Source organism: Neofelis nebulosa, chromosome 14 (assembly GCF_028018385.1).
Source record: "Neofelis nebulosa isolate mNeoNeb1 chromosome 14, mNeoNeb1.pri, whole genome shotgun sequence".
In the NCBI taxonomy this organism is placed as follows: domain Eukaryota; kingdom Metazoa; phylum Chordata; class Mammalia; order Carnivora; family Felidae; genus Neofelis; species Neofelis nebulosa.
The window spans coordinates 35628917-35648279 of record NC_080795.1 but is presented as its reverse complement, the minus strand read 5'-3'; the positions used below and the strand labels follow the sequence as shown (position 1 = coordinate 35648279).

General features: G+C 35.1%; 1 protein-coding gene across 3 annotated transcripts in view; it reads left to right on the top strand.

Moving 5' to 3' along the window:
• Nucleotides 1-19363, top strand: part of MMP16 (matrix metallopeptidase 16) — a 313046-nt gene that overhangs the window by 211070 nt on the left and 82613 nt on the right. For all 3 annotated transcript variants that reach the window (XM_058698495.1, XM_058698496.1, XM_058698494.1), the window contains exons 5-6: nt 1310-1471; nt 3412-3623. In XM_058698495.1, the coding sequence (XP_058554478.1) occupies nt 1310-1471; nt 3412-3623 (374 nt within the window). The remainder of the gene's footprint in view (nt 1-1309; nt 1472-3411; nt 3624-19363) is intronic.

Here is a 19363-nt window from a genome sequence, read left to right as displayed (position 1 = left end):
GTGTTTCAAATGGCTCGTTTTCAGTATGGTAACATATGATAAATCAGCCCCATAGTTTCATCCATTTTTTTCTGACAGACTACTCCAGAGTAGAAAAAAAAAATATTTGTTATGTACTTGACTTTTGTGTAAAGGAAGGAAAAACAAAAACAAAAACCTCTCTGAAGGGAATTATCACAGTGTATTATAAAAAATGCTTAGAGGAGAGTTTTCCTAAAACTGACACTTAGGAAGTTCATTGAAATCATTTGGAAGTGATCTGTGCAAACTTTACATTTAATTTCGATCATTTTTTTTTTCACTTAGGAGCATAACCTTTAGAAGTATAATAGTCCCAACTGCTTGATGCTCACATAGTTAACTAAATTTTTAGAATTAACACATATGCATGTAGGACTGGCTCTTTTGCTCATGAGTTTAATTATGATGATCCAGGAGGGGGTAACATGTAGGAGTCATCAGCAGGGGGTTGATTGCACAAGGTTTCTCTGAGAGTCTGCACTAAATAGACCTCACTGTACAAGTTTACCACGGGTGGGAGAGATGTTTGTTTTTATTATTATTATTATTATTATTATTATTATTATTATTATTTTCTGTGAGAAACGGGCACTCTAAATACATATATTTTGTTCAGATTGCCTGAACAATCTCCAGAGCTGATTAGAATTTGTATTCATAGAGCTAGGTCTAGAATCCTAGTTATTATAACTGCTAGCCTATGGCTTTTACTTTACACTTCTGTATTCTTATATTCTAGACTGGTAAAAAAAGAAAAGCCTTCATCTAGGAGTTAAAATAACTTTCAGTTCTAATCACAGGTCTGTAAATGCAAAGATTTGCTGTTCTTGACAAGACTTGTCACCTCTATGCCTTAATTCACCCACCTGCATAAAAGTAGGGATTGTATCTGCCCTATGTTTTTTACCGACTTATTGTTAACATTATGTTCAATGTGAAGATTATAAAAGTGAGATGTTGTATATTACATGGTTTCTCATTGGGAGGATATTTCAACAGCAGTTGTAACAATCTCTGATGTTGCTGCTCTTCAACTTCTGTTATTTTTCTTTCCATTCAGTTTCTAAATCTCTGTAACTATATTATGATCACCTCCTACCCCCCACCTTTTTAAAAATAGCATATCGGATTTTGCCAGTAGAAATCCAATGGTAAAATCATACTGATAGTTGAAATGAAGGGTTCCTCCTATTTTTCTTGGGTAAAATTTTGATAACATCAAATTGTGCTTTTCAGTTCTGTACTTGGATATTAGTTGCAATAGCATATTTTCTTCTCATTTTCACAGGAAATGACTTATTTCTTGTAGCAGTTCATGAACTGGGACATGCTCTGGGATTAGAGCATTCCAATGACCCCACTGCCATCATGGCCCCATTTTACCAGTACATGGAAACTGACAACTTCAAACTACCTAATGATGATTTGCAAGGCATCCAGAAGATTTATGGTAGGTTACCACTGTTTCTGTTTGGTTAACCCGACAGTGAAGTCCAGAGTTCCTGCTGCTTCCTTCTTTGAGATAGATGCTCTAAGTATTGAGAAAAATAAATACGGAAAAAAGAAAACAAAAAATTCTAGCCTATGGGCAGAAGTCTTCTATCAATTAAGTCTGACAGTCCCAGATATCTCAGTATACAGATTATGGTAAAATCTGTACACTGATAAAATTTTCTTATTGAGTTTAATTGAAATCTGCAGTTACAGCAAAGAACTTATAACTTTAGTATTTAATATTCAGATAAAAAATGTAATAAATGAATATAACCAATAAAAGCAGTGAGAAATATAAAGACTCTCTTGTAAGGTAGTGAGATTTTGGTAAAAACTGACAGATTGACCCTCAGTTTATATTTGATGTTAGATAGTACCTAGATAAATCACTTGTGAGGTTACAGAAAATACTTGTGTGATGGATACAATAAAATGACCCCAAAAGTGTGTGATTACTAAGAATGAAAGCTAACAAACATGGGAGTGAAAGTTAATGAATGGCAAAATTTAATTACACATAATTCAAAATAAATTTCTAATATGCTAGTATTATTTTTATTTATGGGGTTCAGTCAGTGAGTGCAAATTAAGACCAAAGGGAGAAAGACTGTTATACATATTTACTATAATCCTAACTCCCTCAACAGAACCATTGACCTTTATAAAGACATTTATTTCACACATAATTAAGAACTTGACATTTATAATTTACATATAGAGAATATGCTTTCCTAAATTAGTGAAGTGAAGCTTTCATTTTACAACACAAAGGCAAATGCATGTTATCTGTATGTTAATATCCAGTATTCAGAAGATGTCATTTGCATTTTTAAATAGCATAGTTTAAGTTCACTAATTTGTTTTGCATTCATTAGTTTTTCAATTTCGGTATCTCAGTGGTAACCATTCTCTCAGGGTTAAAATTAGATTTGAAAAAAAAATAGTCAACTTTTGTGCTACTCTTTATTAGGGGGATACTGAGAAAAGGGAAATGTCTCAGTCAAAACTAAATAGCACATATATTAAATGTGCTATCTATACCTAGTTTGTGCCATCAAAATTCCTCCTAAGTGGTTAGCTGAAAGAAGGCTCTTTCTCATGACCTCATGAATTAGTAGTCTAGACTGAAGGTCTGCAAAAGAATATTCTTTCCATATCTAAATATTAAGTGTGAACAGCTCTGTATTTCTTTTAAAAAAATAAATCTCTGGAGGAATGATGCTTTACATCTGCAACAAATTATATGTGTAAACTTTGGCTTAATTTAGAAATCTCTTTTTAGAAATACTTCTTCACATTAATATTTTACTAGTGGTGTTTTAATCAATAGGTGTTTTAGATGCAGTATTCAAATGAAACACTCATCTAGCAATTTGTCAAAACGTCATTAGAAGAAAATAATCAAAGTCAAGAAATGGTGATAAATACAGCTGGAGACATAGAGTAGAATAAACCTTGGTTCGTTAATGTTTATCTTTTAGAAATATTTGCATTGAATCATTGTCTATCAAAATCTAGGATTAACTTTGGTGGAGCTTACATGCATGGCTCCAGTATTCATTTTCATTTATTTATTATTTATACACCACCTACTTCCAAAAAAGACTTGAAAGCAGCTTTTCCAATAAGGACTGTGGTGAAGCTATAAAAAATGTCATTAAAAATTAACAAAGAAAGTTTAGTTACTTGGATTCAGAATTTAGCATGATAAGGACTTTCTGATAGACTTGGCAATGGTTTGTTGGGTAAGACGGTTTGTTTTTTCAGAAAACATACAGTCTTAAAGACGTCTTAGCTCACTTAGTCCGTGCCCTCCCATCCTGAGTGATTGTACTCTGTGCATATCATCCAGCACCAGTTTTAAGTGAACCAAGCGCTTTCCTCATATCTTCAAAGGTCCACCTGACAAGATTCCTCCACCGACAAGACCTCTACCAACAGTGCCCCCACACCGGTCCATTCCTCCGGCTGACCCGAGGAAGAATGACAGGCCCAAACCTCCCAGGCCTCCCACTGGCAGACCTTCCTATCCCGGAGCCAAACCCAACATCTGCGATGGGAACTTTAACACTCTAGCTATTCTTCGCCGTGAGATGTTTGTTTTCAAGGTAGGAGGCTGTGATTTTTTTTTTTTTTAACGGTGGATCAAGTGTCTACGGTGTCGCTTTAGAAAACAAGTTCTCATTCATTCTAACACTACCTTCCCAGACCTCTCACAGTTAGAAGTTTCAAAAAAGCATCTTAGAAAATAAACGCACAAATGGGCTTAAATGTCTAGCAGAAGATTGCTGTAACATTCTATTTGGGGAAGGCATTTATGTCAGCAGAAGCTAAAATGCCTAGAAATGTAAGGGTGAGAAAATGCTGCATGTTATGAACAGATAAAAAAGCATAATTGAAATCATGAATAGGAGCTAATCGGGATGATTGGCTTGGGAGCTTAGCCACTTCCAGGCACACGAAAGCTATTCTCTCTTTGATTTGCACATCTTTATGAGATCCCTATGATTTCACTTGACAATTAAAGCATTGTTTTTTAAGAGTGCTGGTGATCATTTTGTTTTGGATCTACTGATAGAAATTTTAGTAAAATCTCCTCTATGAGACCATCCTTTTTATTTTACATGCACATGTTATTGTTTTCGATAGTCAGGCATTTATATCTACCTAATTTATATTTTTTAAAAGGTTACAGATAAAACTAATTTTACATTTTGGTAAGTATGCCTTTGAATGCCATTGAGTTCTCAGACAACACTGATAAACAGTGTATCAAAGTAAGTTACATAATGAACTTACAAAGCAAGTTCAACATAATGTTGAAAAGTATAGTATAATACTGAAAAATAATTTCTCCCTCAATATTTGCAAACTAATGTGAAAAATTAATGAAAAGTATGTTTTATGTTGGCATTAGAATATTAAAGTAACCACATTTTACCAATACCATCCATTTAAAAGTAAAATAATATGCTCTCTTTTTTAGTAGATGTGAATCGATAAATAATGAAATATCATCCTACTTATACAGTTTCCTATCTACCAGACGCTACACTTTAAAAATATAGATTTCATATAATTTTTAACAGACAAAGTACTCTGTCTCCTTTATTGGAAAATAAGATTTGGATTTGATATGCATAAGAGCATCGTACTTACCAGGAAAAATCAATGCTTTTGTTCAAACACATGAATAGATTTTTGAGTTCTATAAATGCTCTGCAATACTTAATTAGATATCTCCGATTCAATTTAAGTAGATTAATAAATTTAGATTCAAGGAGAAAAAAAAAGAAAGCTCTTTCTCTTTATATACAGCTACTCATTGTGGCTAAGCTCACAGCAACTACTTGAAATGAAAACAAAATGCAGTCATTTGTTTATTCTATAAGACACCAAATGATATCTGAAGGATTTTTTTTCTTCTCTGTTTTGGCCAAATTTCAACATCCCAGCTTTATACCTTGATATCAATGTAATATCTGAGAATATAATGTGAAATTGACTCTGAGTGCATTCTTTCCATCCTTCCTGTCCAATCAGATCGTCGGTCTGAGAAAAGAGTGGTTTCTTCATATGTAATGATCATTTTCACCAGCCTTGCTGCGCTGCACACTGGAAGTATTCTTGATTGACAAAATAAGGTCTTGTGATCACTGGTTCCTGGAATCAGGAGTGAATAAAAAGCAAATAGACCAATTCTCAAGTAGAATGCTGTAGCCACCGTGATTAATATCAAATCAGGTGTATGAAAAACATGAGTAAGGCCTGATACTCTAAACTTTCATGGTACCTTGGATTCCTTAATCAAAACTCTCCACAGGACAGAGTTCCTAAACTCTGTCTGAATTTAATTTCTTTTTTCCACTGGTCCCTTCCCTCTTTCTAAGAATAATTACTGTTGAGGATATCTTCTCATAGGCATTGTATTCTTTTTAATCTCCACTGAGTGGATTATGTGTCACATCACTTGATAATGTTCATAATTACCTCTTTCATATAATCAGTGAGTATGCCCAGCATAGTTTAGTAGGCACCAGGGATGTATGAATAGAAGGTAGCACCTCTGTCTTTATGGAGCTTATATTCCAGGAGTGAAGACAAACATGAACTCAAGAACTTTTGAAATACGGGAGTAAAAGGTATGACATTGATATGAAGAGAAAATACTGAAGTCTAGTTGAATCGATCAAGAAAACTTGACCGAGAAAAAGCTTATGCTGAATTTTGAGAGAGAAATTTCTTAGGCACATTAAAGAAATTGATATTTGGTTTACTAAAAAGTTGGCGCATTGAGAGAGAGAAGATAGACATATTTAACTCTAGTGAAAAGTGACAAATAATATAAATCAGAAATAAACACAATTTGATTGAAGCAAAGAAAGCATGATCGAATGATACCTGCTCCTTAATTAATAGCTGCAGTAGATTGAGTAACTAATATGTGCCTGAATGTACGCTAGGCACTTAATCTCTAAGCCTTATAATAGTATTGCAAGATGGATAGGATTCTCAGTTTTACATAGGGGAATACTGACAATCAGAAAAGTAGTTAGTCTGAGTTACAAGGTCAGTAAGTAGTAGTCAGTAGTTGAGCTCAGGTCTACTTGATTCTGAAATCTGTGTTAAACTTTCCCTTACCTGAGAGTAAAGGAAAAGCTTCAAAACAAAGGTGGCAGACTTTAAACTATATTTTAAAATATTAAATATGCAAGAAATCTTTGCTGAGCTCTTAATGTGAGATGCTGTTTTAGGCACTGGCAATGTGGTAGTTAAGAAAAGAAAAGGAAAGGAGAGGAGAGGGGAGGGGAGGGGAGGGATGGGGAGGGGAGGGGAGGGGAGGGGAGGGAAGGAAAAACAGCTAGACCCTGGCTTCTTGGAGCTTATATTTTAGCTTATATTTTTAGCTTTCTTCACACAGAAGTTCCCCATGGGTCACTGAAGGATGTGGGAAAGCATCCACAAATTCTGTTTTCCTTTATTAATAACTGCTGGCCCCCTAAGTTATCCCTCTATACCTAAATAGGCTAGCCTAACTTTACGCCAGATTAATGTCATTTTCCCCCATATCTGTTCTACCTGCCTGAAATTACTCTCTGCCAGCTCTCTTGTGCATGCCTGCCTTTTAAATTTTCTTTTAATGTACTCATCATTAATTTTCATAGTCTGCTGCTTCAAGTGTACTTTAGGATCACCCACTCTTTGATCTCACTTTTACTAATGTAACTTGATTCTCTACTTTTCTTTACTACAGGTTCTCTATACAAATTGGAAACCTTTATCTCCTCAACCCTTCTTTACCCAACAATCATTTCCCTTCAGTTTCAATGTCCCAGGCTTCTTTGCAAGCCTCTGCTTATCTAAAACTTCCCTCCTCAGTGTCTTCTACATGTCCCAGCCGCTCTGACTATTCTTCAACTGCAGACATCCTTCTAGCGATTTGTATATTTATTCTCTACATTCGACTAGTATGCTTTTAATTTCCATCTTCTCTATTTCTTGTTGTAATGCATCCCTTAACTAGACTACAAACTTCTTCAAAGCAGAGATTGGTTCATATGGGCTTCATAGTGCTCAAGCTAATGAATAAGAATCCCGATATAATAATTATTTAATGAAAATATAGCTACTATCGTGTTTATACAATAGTAGTCAACCAATATGACATTACTGAAAGTATTTCATCCTGGTAGTTTATTATCACTTGTCCAACAGTTTCCATGACTTAGGTTCTGTGTATATGTCTTTTTAAATAAAAAGTAAGAAAATCTAGATAAAAGGAAAAGGTTAATATCATCAGATAATTTTGTTTTCTTATTAGAAAGGAACTTTTCTTTAGAATGGTAGTTTTAGCATAATTCTTTTGGGAAGCAAACTTTCAGAGTTTTGATTTACACTGAGCTTTCTAAGCACTCATTTATTTTAAGTGAGTTCACCTGGATATGTTTCTATATGGAAATATAATAAACATTATATATATATATATATATATATATATATATATAATATACAACATGTATTTTAATTTTATAAATATACCTATATAAAATATATATTTTTGTTTATTGATAGAGGAAATAAAGGTTTATTATTTATATATAAATATAATTATATATATATATATATATATATATATATATATATATATATAAAATTCCATCCTGTCCTATAGCTAAAATTCTGAATATATATCGATGTCTATCTCTATATCTACAGAGATATAGAGAGATACAGTTAGAGATATCTGCCTGAGAAAGTTAAGCCTTCCATGCAGCTTTATAATCTGGGGAATGCAAACCACCTAAAGCAAGAAATGAAAATCAAAACAAAATGCCAAGGAGCAGAGAAACAAAATAGCAATACAAAAGACACTTTGTCCTTACTCTAGAGAGGTGATTTTTAAGAGTGTTCCCTGAAGAGCATAAGCTGTGTGTATCACATGATGCTGCTGTTGTGACTCAGTCAACAATAGGAAAATCTGACTGTTCAAATGAGTCTTCAGATTTCTTTTGGACTACAAAATAAAAACATGGAATATTTAGTTATTTTGTGGTGTGAAAGAAAACAGAATTAGCCAGACATGTATAGGATATGTTTCAGCCCACAATACTTTCTTATATAAGAAAGAAAGCACTAGAAACTGTTCTTCCTGAAGTTGGAAGACAGGAAGAAAAACTGTATCCACACCTGGAATTCTTTTAGCATACAGCACATGCGTGCACACACACACACACACACACACACAAGGTTTCATTTGGCAATTGACCAGTTCTTTATATCAAGGGGGACAAACACAGGCCAGTGCTTTATAGTAGAGCTAGAAAGGATAGGGTTAAAAGGCAAAGCTGTCATGGAGCAGCATTCACAGAAGTATAGTGAAATGTCTTCCCAATTAGTACAGAAGAGCAAGTCTTAAGGCTCTGAGTGAGGAAACCATTTCTTTGTTTACCAAAAGAAAACAAAAAAACAAACAAAACACACAGATATCATTTGGTTCTTTTTTCCTTATCAAATCTTGTCTGCTTGTGTTTATTTACCACAAAACTATGTGTTCTTAAATATGACCATCTTCACTTATGAATGCCTACTTAATTCTACTGAAGAATCATAGTTCCTTTAATTTCCATAGAAACAGACTTGTCCAGATTCTGCCCTCATTAATACTAGCCTAACTTCCATTGAACGTACAATGTCTCGTTAGCCAAGCCTGGTAAGTACAGGGTACGACCCAATTTCATCTGCAAAATGGTGGTTTTGTTTCACGAAAGAAGAAATTTTGTAGGAGAAAGATTAAGAGAGATTCAGGGGGTGGGAAATGGGGAGATGTTACACAAAGGGTTAAAACTTTCAATTACAAGATGTATGAGTCCTGGAGAGCTGATGTACAGCATGGTGACTGTAGTTAATAATAATGTATCACTCAAAATTTGCTAAAGTAGATCTCAAGTGTTCTCACCATAAACAAACAAACAAAAAAAAAAACATAGGTAACTATGTGAGATGATGGATATGTTTATTATTTTGATTGTGGTAACCATTTCCCAATATATACTTATAACAGATCATCAAGTTGTATACCTTAACTATATGCTATTTTTATTTGTCAATAGTACCTCAGTAAAGTTGGGGCAAAGGCCAAGGTTCTTTCAGTTGCCCACAAGGCTGCGTGATCACTGCATTTTGCTCTGCCTTTCTGATCTCACCTCCTCTTTCTTATTCTGGTCACTTTTACTCTCTCAATGCCACCCACACTTGTCTCCCTGCTGTTTTTTGAACTTGCCGGACACACCTGGCTTTGCAGGTTTTTCTCTGTCAAATACCAAATATTCCCTTATCTTCCAGATTTCTGTGGCCATTTATACAGCAGCAGAAGTCTGTCTCTGATCTCTATTCCTGTCCATATTGTCTGCTATTACATGGGTCTGCATGGAGCTAGGTTTATGAAAGGAAACAACAATATTTGTAGAAATTGACAAGAGCTTATTGTGGGTTACATATATACTGTGCCATTTTTATGACTCCAAAGAATAGATTTACCATTTGCAATTGGAAGAATTCTCTCCCAGCTCTCAGCCTAATGATGTCACTCATTTTGGTTGCATACTTGTATGTCCTTGTTTATATCAGTGTAGAATAAAACTTAAACTTTTAGACATTAACAATAGACTTGGAGTCAGATGCCATTTCACATAGGCTCTAGACAAAGACTGTAACTACTCCTCTATTTACCTGTGGATCTCACAGTGCCATGAACATAGCAGACAGTAATTTTTTTAAAAAATATTTCTGACCTTCCTCATCTGTATAATAGCTAATAAATTCCATCATAGGTATATAGCAAACTCAGGAAATGGTAGGTTTTATACAGCAAGAAAGACTTGGCATTTTTAGTTGTTCATTCGACTCATTAACTCAAATTCCTATGCTGTTTGAAGTTATTTTAAAAATAACTTTTAGGGGCGCCTGGGTGGCGCAGTCGGTTAAGCGTCCGACTTCAGCCAGGTCACGATCTCACGGTCCGTGAGTTCGAGCCCCGCGTCAGGCTCTGGGCTGATGGCTCGGAGCCTGGAGCCTGTTTCGGATTCTGTGTCTCCCTCTCTCTCTGCCCCTCCCCCGTTCATGCTCTGTCTCTCTCTGTCCCAAAAATAAATAAAAAACGTTGGGAAAAAAAAAAATTTAAAAAAAAATAAATAAAAAAAAAATAAAAAAAAAAATAAAAATAACTTTTAGCTGAGTAGAAATCTCAGAAAATAGCTCTAATTTGTATGTTATAAGGGAAAGGAATGGAATGGTTTGTGATTGTTGTTGTTCATATCACTTTACTCCATGAAATAATTAAAAATACTCCGTGGTCAAAGAATCCAAAAAATGTTTTATGAACAAAATACTTAGAGAAATTACACAACAGAGGGTAATATAAAATTACTCCGAGTCACAGCTTAATCCTGTACTGCCAGGAAGTATTACCTGATATTAATACTATGTTGTAATCAGAACTAGATTCACTTTAGACCAATGGGAACAATCACCAAGATACTGCAAACAGAGCATTAATTAAGTTCTTATAGTATGAAATCACAGTTGTTCAAATATTTTAGATAAGTCAACATTTTAGGAAGCAACTGGAATTATGTGTAATACTGAATTTCGATGTAAACATTAATTGAGTTTCAAAATATTTGTATCCTATTATGGCTTAAGAGTTACTCCTTGAAATATTTCAATTCTCTACTGACATATCCTGACTGCTTAAGCCACTGGGACAAGTGTCTAAGTACCCAGCAGAGTGGATTCACAGTCATCTGAGTTTCTAATATTCTCTCTAGTCACTTTATTTTGGGGTGACTTTAAACATTTTAAGCATATATTTGGATACTTGTTTTGGATACAGTAAAAATATTTTTATTAATAATATAAAATATAACAATCTATGCTTACAAACCGACCCATAAATACAGAGAACAAACTGGTGTTTGACAAAGGGGAGAGCAGTAGAGGATGGACAAAATGAGTGAAAAGGGGATGGAGGTATGGGTGTCCAATTACAGAATGAATGAGTCACAAGGATGAAAATACGACATAGAGAATATAGTCAGTGGTATTGTAACAGTGCTGCATGGTGACAGATGGTAGCTACACTTGTGCTGAGTACAACATAAATGCAAACTGGCGCAGCCTCGGTGAAAAACAGTATGGAGGTTCCTCAAAAAGTTAAAAGTAGAGCTGATCTACAATCCAGCAATTGCACTACTAGGTATTTACCCAAAGGATACAAAGGTACTAATTCAAAGGGATACATGCACCCCACTGTTTATAGAAGCATTATCTACAATACCCAAACTATGGAAACAGCCCAAGGGTCCATGGACTGATGAATGGATAAAGAAGACGTATGCAATAGACTATTACTCAGCCATAAAAAAGAATGAAATCTTGCCATGTGCAACGACATGGTAGGAGCCAGGGAGTATTATGCTAACTGAAATAAGTCAGCCAGAGAAAGACAAATGCCATGTGATTTCACTAATATGTGGAGTTTAAGAAACAAAACAAACAAGCAAAGGGGGAAAAAAAGGGAGAGGCAAACTAAGAAACAGACTTTTAACTATAGAGAACAAATTGATGGTTACCAGAGGGGAGACGGAGGTGAAATAGGTGATGGGGATTAAGGAGAGCACTTGTTGTGATGAGCACCAGGTGCTGTATGGAAGTGTTGAATCACTAAATTGTACACGTGAAACTAATATTACACTATGTGTTAACTAACTGGAATTTAAATAAGAAAATAAAAATCACTATGTTGCACACCTGAAACTAATATAACATTGTGTGTCAACTATATTTCAATGGAAAGAAGTTTTAAAAAAAGGAATAAAATATCTGTTTGCAATGCGTTTAATGGAAATTAAAATATTGTTTTATCATGTACATTTTGATATAAATTTAGAATACGAATAGAAAAATTCCATATACTCATGTTAAAATGATTTCTGAAAGGATATTGTGAGCTAATTTGAAAAACTCGCTTCAAGCATTGTTAATCTTCCTGTTCTACAATCATGAATAAGTCTTTTCACTGCCAAAAATATTTTTTATTCCATGTTTGTCATAATCTATAGCTCTATATTGAGATTTTTGCGAAGAAAGTGCTCACATTCACAAGTAATTGTTCGGATGCAAGATTAATAAGCAAAGTTTGTTTGTTTATTCATTTATGTATTTTAATAAGCAAAGTTTAGTTCAAGATTTATACTGTATAGGGGTGCCTGGGAGGCTCATTCGGTTGAGCATCCAACTCTTGATTTTGGCTCAGATCTTGATCTCATGGTCTTGGGATCCATCCACACTTCAGTGCAGAGTTCACTTGGGATTCTCTTTCACCTCTCTCTCTCTCAAATAAATATTTTTTTAAATAAAATTTAAAAAGATTTAGATTAGGGGCGCCTGGGTGGCGCAGTCGGTTAAGCGTCCGACTTCAGCCAGGTCACGATCTCGCGGTCCGTGAGTTCGAGCCCCGCGTCAGGCTCTGGGCTGATGGCTCGGAGCCTGGAGCCTGTTTCCGATTCTGTGTCTCTCTCTCTCTCTGCCCCTCCCCCGTTCATGCTCTGTCTCTCTGTCCCAAAAATAAATAAATAAAAAAAAGTTGAAAAAAAAATTTTAAAAAAAAATAAATAAATAAAAAGATTTAGATTATACATAAAAAGGTAGGTTTTCCTTTGTGTTAGAAGTTTTGAAAATAGCACTTCTCCAGTTTTTTCTTCCATATTTGGCATTTGTGACTGTTCCACTTCTGACCTCTTATATTTCTGTAAAGCAAAAGTGAGACTTTATTTTTTCCATTCCCTTTTTAAACTTTCACTTAACAATGTTGTGATTATCATTGTGTTTTCTGGATTATGTGAAGTTATTTAAACATTCAGCCAGCTCTTCAGGATCTCTTAGAAGCACTTGTTTATTTTGTCTTTTGCATGTGGAAATATATATAACACCTATAGAAATAGATAAAATAAAGTAGAGGCCAAAGATATCATTATTTGCAAATTATGTGACCGTCTACCTGAAAAATTCCTTGAAAATCAATGTGGGATGGGGGTGGGGACTATTAACAGTGCTAAGAAGGATGTCTTGAACCATAGTAAAACATTGACGTATAGCTTTCCTAATAAGCACTTTGACTATATAATTGAAAAGTATTTTTCTTGACATAAAAAAGCAACTCACAGAATTAAACTTAACTAGCAGTACTTATCCCATTGGCAGTATCAATAAATATTTATTAAATGAACAATATTTGTACTTCTAACCCTGTATCTTTTCTGCATTTAACTTCCATGAGGGAGGTTCTTGACTATTTTGTTCATTCTTCTGTGTGCTTCTTATGATACTTTTAAGTTTCAGAGCATTATAGTATGTTTATTTACATGACTATTGTGAAGAAGGCATAATTAGTATCAATAGCAAATGAGTAAGGCTGACAAAAAACCCTCAAGTTTAAACTGTGTATATATTAGTATACGTATCTTACAATAAAAAGGGAAATGTGCGTAGTTTCCAAATTAGTAATCCCCTGCATGGTAATTCATCCTGAAATAATGAAGTAAATCTAAAATGAGCAATTATATTCATCACAGCTTTCTTGCCAGTGGGAGAAAATTTTGTAAGCAACCCAGATTATCCAGTAATGTGGTAGTGGTGTAGCAAATTAATAGTATATCGACTCAGTGAAATATAGTGTAATCTTTAAAAAGTTATGGAGGATGTATGAAACTACAAGACATGATTATAATGTGCATACAAGTATAAAATAGTAAAATTTGAAACATTACATATCATGAATTGCATTATTTGAAATATATGTGTAGACAAAGCATGGAAATTATAGAAAAATGTCAGACAAATCTCAGAATTATGGAATTGTGAGCAGCTTTTTAAAATCTGTAGTGTGGTAATGTTTAGATATTTAGTAGCTCAAAATATAGTGGCATAAAAAAAGCTTGATAACTGTGAAGGTTGTAATATGTTAAGTGATAGTGAAGCCGTATCATTTTCAAAACATGTAGATCGGCAAAAGCTATTAAAGTAGTCATTCAATGGACTTTTACCTTGAACTGTGACTAAAAATGTCCTTGTTGAAAATTACAGTGACAACTTTCAATAATATAATTCAACCTGGCTAGAAAAGATATCCAGTGAGATGAGGATCTGTGCCCACTATTCATCAATCTTGAGTTAACACGAGCCTCCAGGGAATCAAGATAACTAAATATTTTGTTTATCTACAGTTTTGCCATCTTGTGGGCTCGATGGTGAAAATTTATTCAGCTTGCTATAGAAATACTTTAAAACCATGCAAAGTGACATGATATTTGGCAATTAATCCAGAAAGTACTGTCAATTTATGCAATGTGAGGACTGCCATATAGCAATGCTCGTCAGTTCAGCAAACACTGGTGAATTGTAAGCTGCGTAAGGCACGGAGCACAGAGACTGGTACATAGCAAGTGCTCAAGTAATTTCAGCAACTGCTATTATTGTTGTAAGAGTTGTTGATGATGTTATTATTATTACCACCACTGTTAGTGTTGTGAAAAGCTGTGTGGCTGACCTTACAGAGTTGCAAAGGAGTCTATGACAACATTCCTTTCTCTTAAGAAACTAACTCTACTGTACTCTTTCATTTTCTTTATTTTTATTTTTTTTTTACTCTTTAATTCAGTGAAGTTTTGACTGACTACCAAGGAATAGCTAGACATTGGAATGACAGGAGATAGCAGAGGAGATATCACTAACGAGAGCATCATAATGCATCGTGATGTGCTGTAATAGGCTAATGCACAAAGTGTAGTGGGGACACTTTGGAAGGCCACATAAACTGGGAAAGGCTTCTCATAAGGTATATCTGATCTATGTCTATAAAAACAATGTCAAATTATCTTACTTCCAGGTAAGGAGTATGGTGCGGTAGGAAGCTAAGAAAGTTTGTTATAAAAACCAAAGCAGGGAAATTGAAAAATGAGGCTGGAGAGACACAAGTGGGACTACTTCATAAAGGACCTTACACACCCTGTTGAGAACTCGAGGCTCTGTTCTGCAGGCGAGGTTAAGTGGCCAACAGACTTGACTAGGAGTGACCAGGTAGGAACAGAATGTAGGGAACAGAGCTAATGAGAAACGTTGAGCAGGTGTTGGTTCCTGTGAGAGGAACCACTAAGAACAAGACAGAGCCCCATTCCTAAAAGAAGGGATTGAAGACGACTAGCAAAACAGGGATTTGAAGATGAAGACAAAAGAGCAGCCCCAAGGATGCCAGTAGGAAAGGGGGGCTGGACAGTGAGTCACAGAGGGCCAGGACTGAATTTAAAATAAATAAATAAATAAATAAATAAATAAATAAATAAATAAAGCTTTCCTTTAAATGTCACAGGGGGCTGATTTTATGACGGGGACTCAGAGAGGGCCAAAGAACAAGATGTCCCATCAGGAACTGGATGAGAAGTACCGGGTCTTTCAAGTACCAGAATATTGAAACTTTTGTAAAAAGAAGTCACTATGTTTCCCTTTCTCTGTACAAATATGATTTACTGAAACTTTACTCAAAGGAAAGGTGCATCATATTCTTAATCTGTTTTATCAAAGGATAGCAAGCATTCTTATGGAGAATTAAGTGCGGCCGAAACCACTGCTTTTTTGCATCTTACCTGAAACAGTTGCTGATTCTCTGCATTCATTGGGCTGCACTCCTTGACTCATAAAGGGCAGTTATCTGTAGCAGTTACTTGCGAGAACATTAAGCAAACAAAGACTGTCTGTATCTGTATCATGGAGCTGCAGCTCAAAGGAGCTGATGTAAAGAGCCAGCCACTCGTGCCACTGACACGTAAACCTCCTCATCCATAATCCTGAAGTGCCTTGGAATAGAGACATTTTCCAAGTTGTTCACTGCATTTGCAGTTACTACCAGATAGAGAAATGCTGCAGCCTCTGGTTGATTCCCGAAAGTTTTCATGTAATACTATAAATTTGTTAAAATATCTTTATCATGTATATCAACCCCGTTTCTCTATTGCTCACATAAATAAAAGATCACATGGAAGATCAAAAATAAATTTTGAGGGGTGCCTGGGTGGCTCAGCCGGTTAAGCATCTGACTTCAGCTCAGGTCATGATCTCGCAGTTCGTGGGTTTGAGCCCCGCGTGGGGCTGTATGCTGACCGCTCAGAGCCTTGAGCCTGTTTCAGATTCTGTGTCTCCCTCTCTGTCTGTCCCTCCCTCACTCGTGCTCTGTCTCTGTCTCTGTCTCTCTCTCTCTCAAAAATAAACATTAAAAAAATTAAAAACAAATAAATTTTGGGATTAGAATTCTGACCACTATTGAAGAAATCATACAGTTTTCTAAATATACATGTAAGGACAATTCATCTATTCCCCTCTTGGGTTTATATGGGAGATTTTCTTTTCCTTGCATAAATATATGGTATGGGAAATGGTTTATGTAGGAAAATATGGGAAACAGTTATTGATATATAGTCATATTTAATTAATGTATTTATTAGATAATCTGCATTGAGCCCCTATCGTGTTTAAGAAAATATACTAGGATATGGTAAAAATGGAAAAGCCCAAGCTTGCATGATGAGGATTCCACAACAGAGCCTGAGTTTCATCTCTAACATAAACATCTTTGTCTCCAGTGCCACCTGGAGAGTTGGATTCAGTATCTAGGTCAACTGATACCACATAACCTACCCTAAATCACATGACGGGTTTTACTGGTGTAGCCAGTAAAAAAGCCAGTATAAGAGCTTACTATTCATTGTGGGAAATAGACATTAATCACCGAATCAGAAGACAAGTAAAATTGTACCTGTAGTAAGTTCAAAGGAAAGAAAGTATGTGGTGCAATAAACACATATAAATATTTGTTTTGTTCTATTTTTTAAAACCTAATGCGTAATGTCAGTGAAGGCTTTTCTGAGAAAGAGATGGGTGAACTAACAATGAGCTATCCGTCCTCCCCCTCCCCCCATTTCATTTGAAGAAAAACTATACATTCTGTTGAAAAGATATTTAGGCTAAAAGTCAGGAGGCATGGGTTCTGGTGCCAGGATATTGTCAACATGATGAGAATTTCCTTTTTGGACTATGTATTTCAGAGATATCAAATAAGACAGTGATAGCTGGATAATCCATCTCACAATGAGGTAAGATATGTGAAGTGTATTCGAATGTTTGAAAGAGCTGCACTAATGAGAGACATTGTCATCATTGCCTTAAATTTTAGAATGGATTTTTTTAATGCTTAACACCAATATGTCAGTTTTACAGTTTTAAATGTCTTTAAGTCAGTATATGTTATATTGGAAGCTTCAGGTGTCTTAAAGGCTAGGTCTCTAAAGAGTGCAGTTACCAAAGTAATAGTTATCAGAAGTGCTGGGAAGCTGAAAAGTATGACAAATTTAAGTCAAGGTTGGGAAGTAAAGTTTTAATTAAATACCACCCATCTTCTTCATCCTCTTTGGCTTTATTTAAATAATTCTATTTTTCCATAGTGAATAAATTGATTCTTATATTCTTAGAATATGTATATAGAGTGGCTACTGTGAGGCATTCAGTAAGTTAGATTTTGTGTAAATAATTCAATTTGAACATATCCCTTGTTACAGCATATCTAAGAAAAAAATGATGTTATAATAACAGGGTAGTTTATTTTGCTGTCATTATGGTGATTAAGGTAAACAGTTCATCATAAAGAACCCACATATTTATTATTCACAGAATGAGAGCAAAATAATGGTCATATAATTTTGTTGAACATCCAAAAATTTTCACAAGTTTTCACAATTTTCAAAATTTCACAATTTTCGTTACAAATTTATAGTCTTGTTCACTTATTCGGGTTTTATTTTTTATATTGGTAAATTGACTTTCATAATATAGTACTTGGATTTACTTTCACATGTGTCAAACTAGAGCTGGGGCATGATGATACTGGGCGCTAAAGTTGTTCTCTACTTTTCTTTCCCTTCCGTAAAAGTCATTTCCAACTAAGTGTTTGGCTTCAGGGTTTTTGTTTTTGTTTTTAAATTTGTAATTATGTTCTTGACCCTTGAATTAAATACTTGCTGTATTATAAAGAGTTGGTCTAGGCCATAAGCAGGTCTGGCCTTTTGCCCTTGGCTTTGTGGAGGTATTCAAGGTCATACTTAATAGCATTGTCTTCGTTTAGGGTGGGGGCTGGCTACACCAGTAAAACCCGTCATGTGATTTAGGGTAGGTTATGTGGTATCAGTTGACCTAGATACTGAATCCAACCATGGGGGCAGTCAATCAGTCTGACATGCCTACAAAATAAAGCACTGATAAAAACTCTAGACACTGAAGCTTAGGTGCCCTTCCCTATGTAGCAGTACCCCATGGATGTTGTCACACGCTGATGCCAGGATGGTAAAGCATCCCTAGGACAGTAGAAGCTTCTCAGATGCCACTTTTTGCATCAGTTCCTTAGAACTGAAACCTTGAAATATACTAGTTTCCAGTGAGATTTTTTTTGGTATTGTTGTTGTTGTTGTTTGAGTCTTCAAATCTTAGATTGTTGTTGGGAACCCCAGAACTTGCAGTTGGTGTAAGAAGTGAGGATGGTCCTGTGAGGACTTTTCCCTCTAACGTTATAGTTGGACACTACATCCTTGCAGTTGGGGTTAGGAGTCTTGGGCAGTCTTGGCAATCTGGAAGACGATGCTCTTAATTTCACAGTTTGGCTAATTCTAGGAATTTGACAATACCCAAATCCCCAAAATTTCTTAAACTCAGTGACATTCTTCAGTTTAAATTCACTTTTTGGAAAATGAAATAGCTTGTAATGTGTGATTACATTTTCCTTTTCTACTAGTAATGCCTCCTTGAATCTGAATGTAGCTTTGTAATTCTTTACCAAAATGATTTGTAGATTTCCTTATGATGAATTTTCATCTACAGATTGGAAGGATGGGGAGTTCTCATGTTCCAAACCCCAGTCTTTTTCTATTCCTAAAGTTTGAATAGAATGTTTGAGCAGCATGAATCATACATAGAAACAATCCTTGGCAGCTTATTTACTAAGGAAAATATAGATCATATTCTGATTTAACTTAAAAATAAGTTATTGTTCTTCCTTTCAAGTACTAAAAAGTTTCAACTACAATCATAAAACATTTTCCCCAATTTGGTATATCAAAACTCATATTAAAAGTTAACTCAAGAAAAGTTAGACTGGGTGGCTCATTCGGTTAAGCGCCCAACTTCAGCTCAGGTGATGATCTCACTGCTCGTGAGTTTGAACCCCGCGTCGGGCTCTGTGCTGACAGCTCAG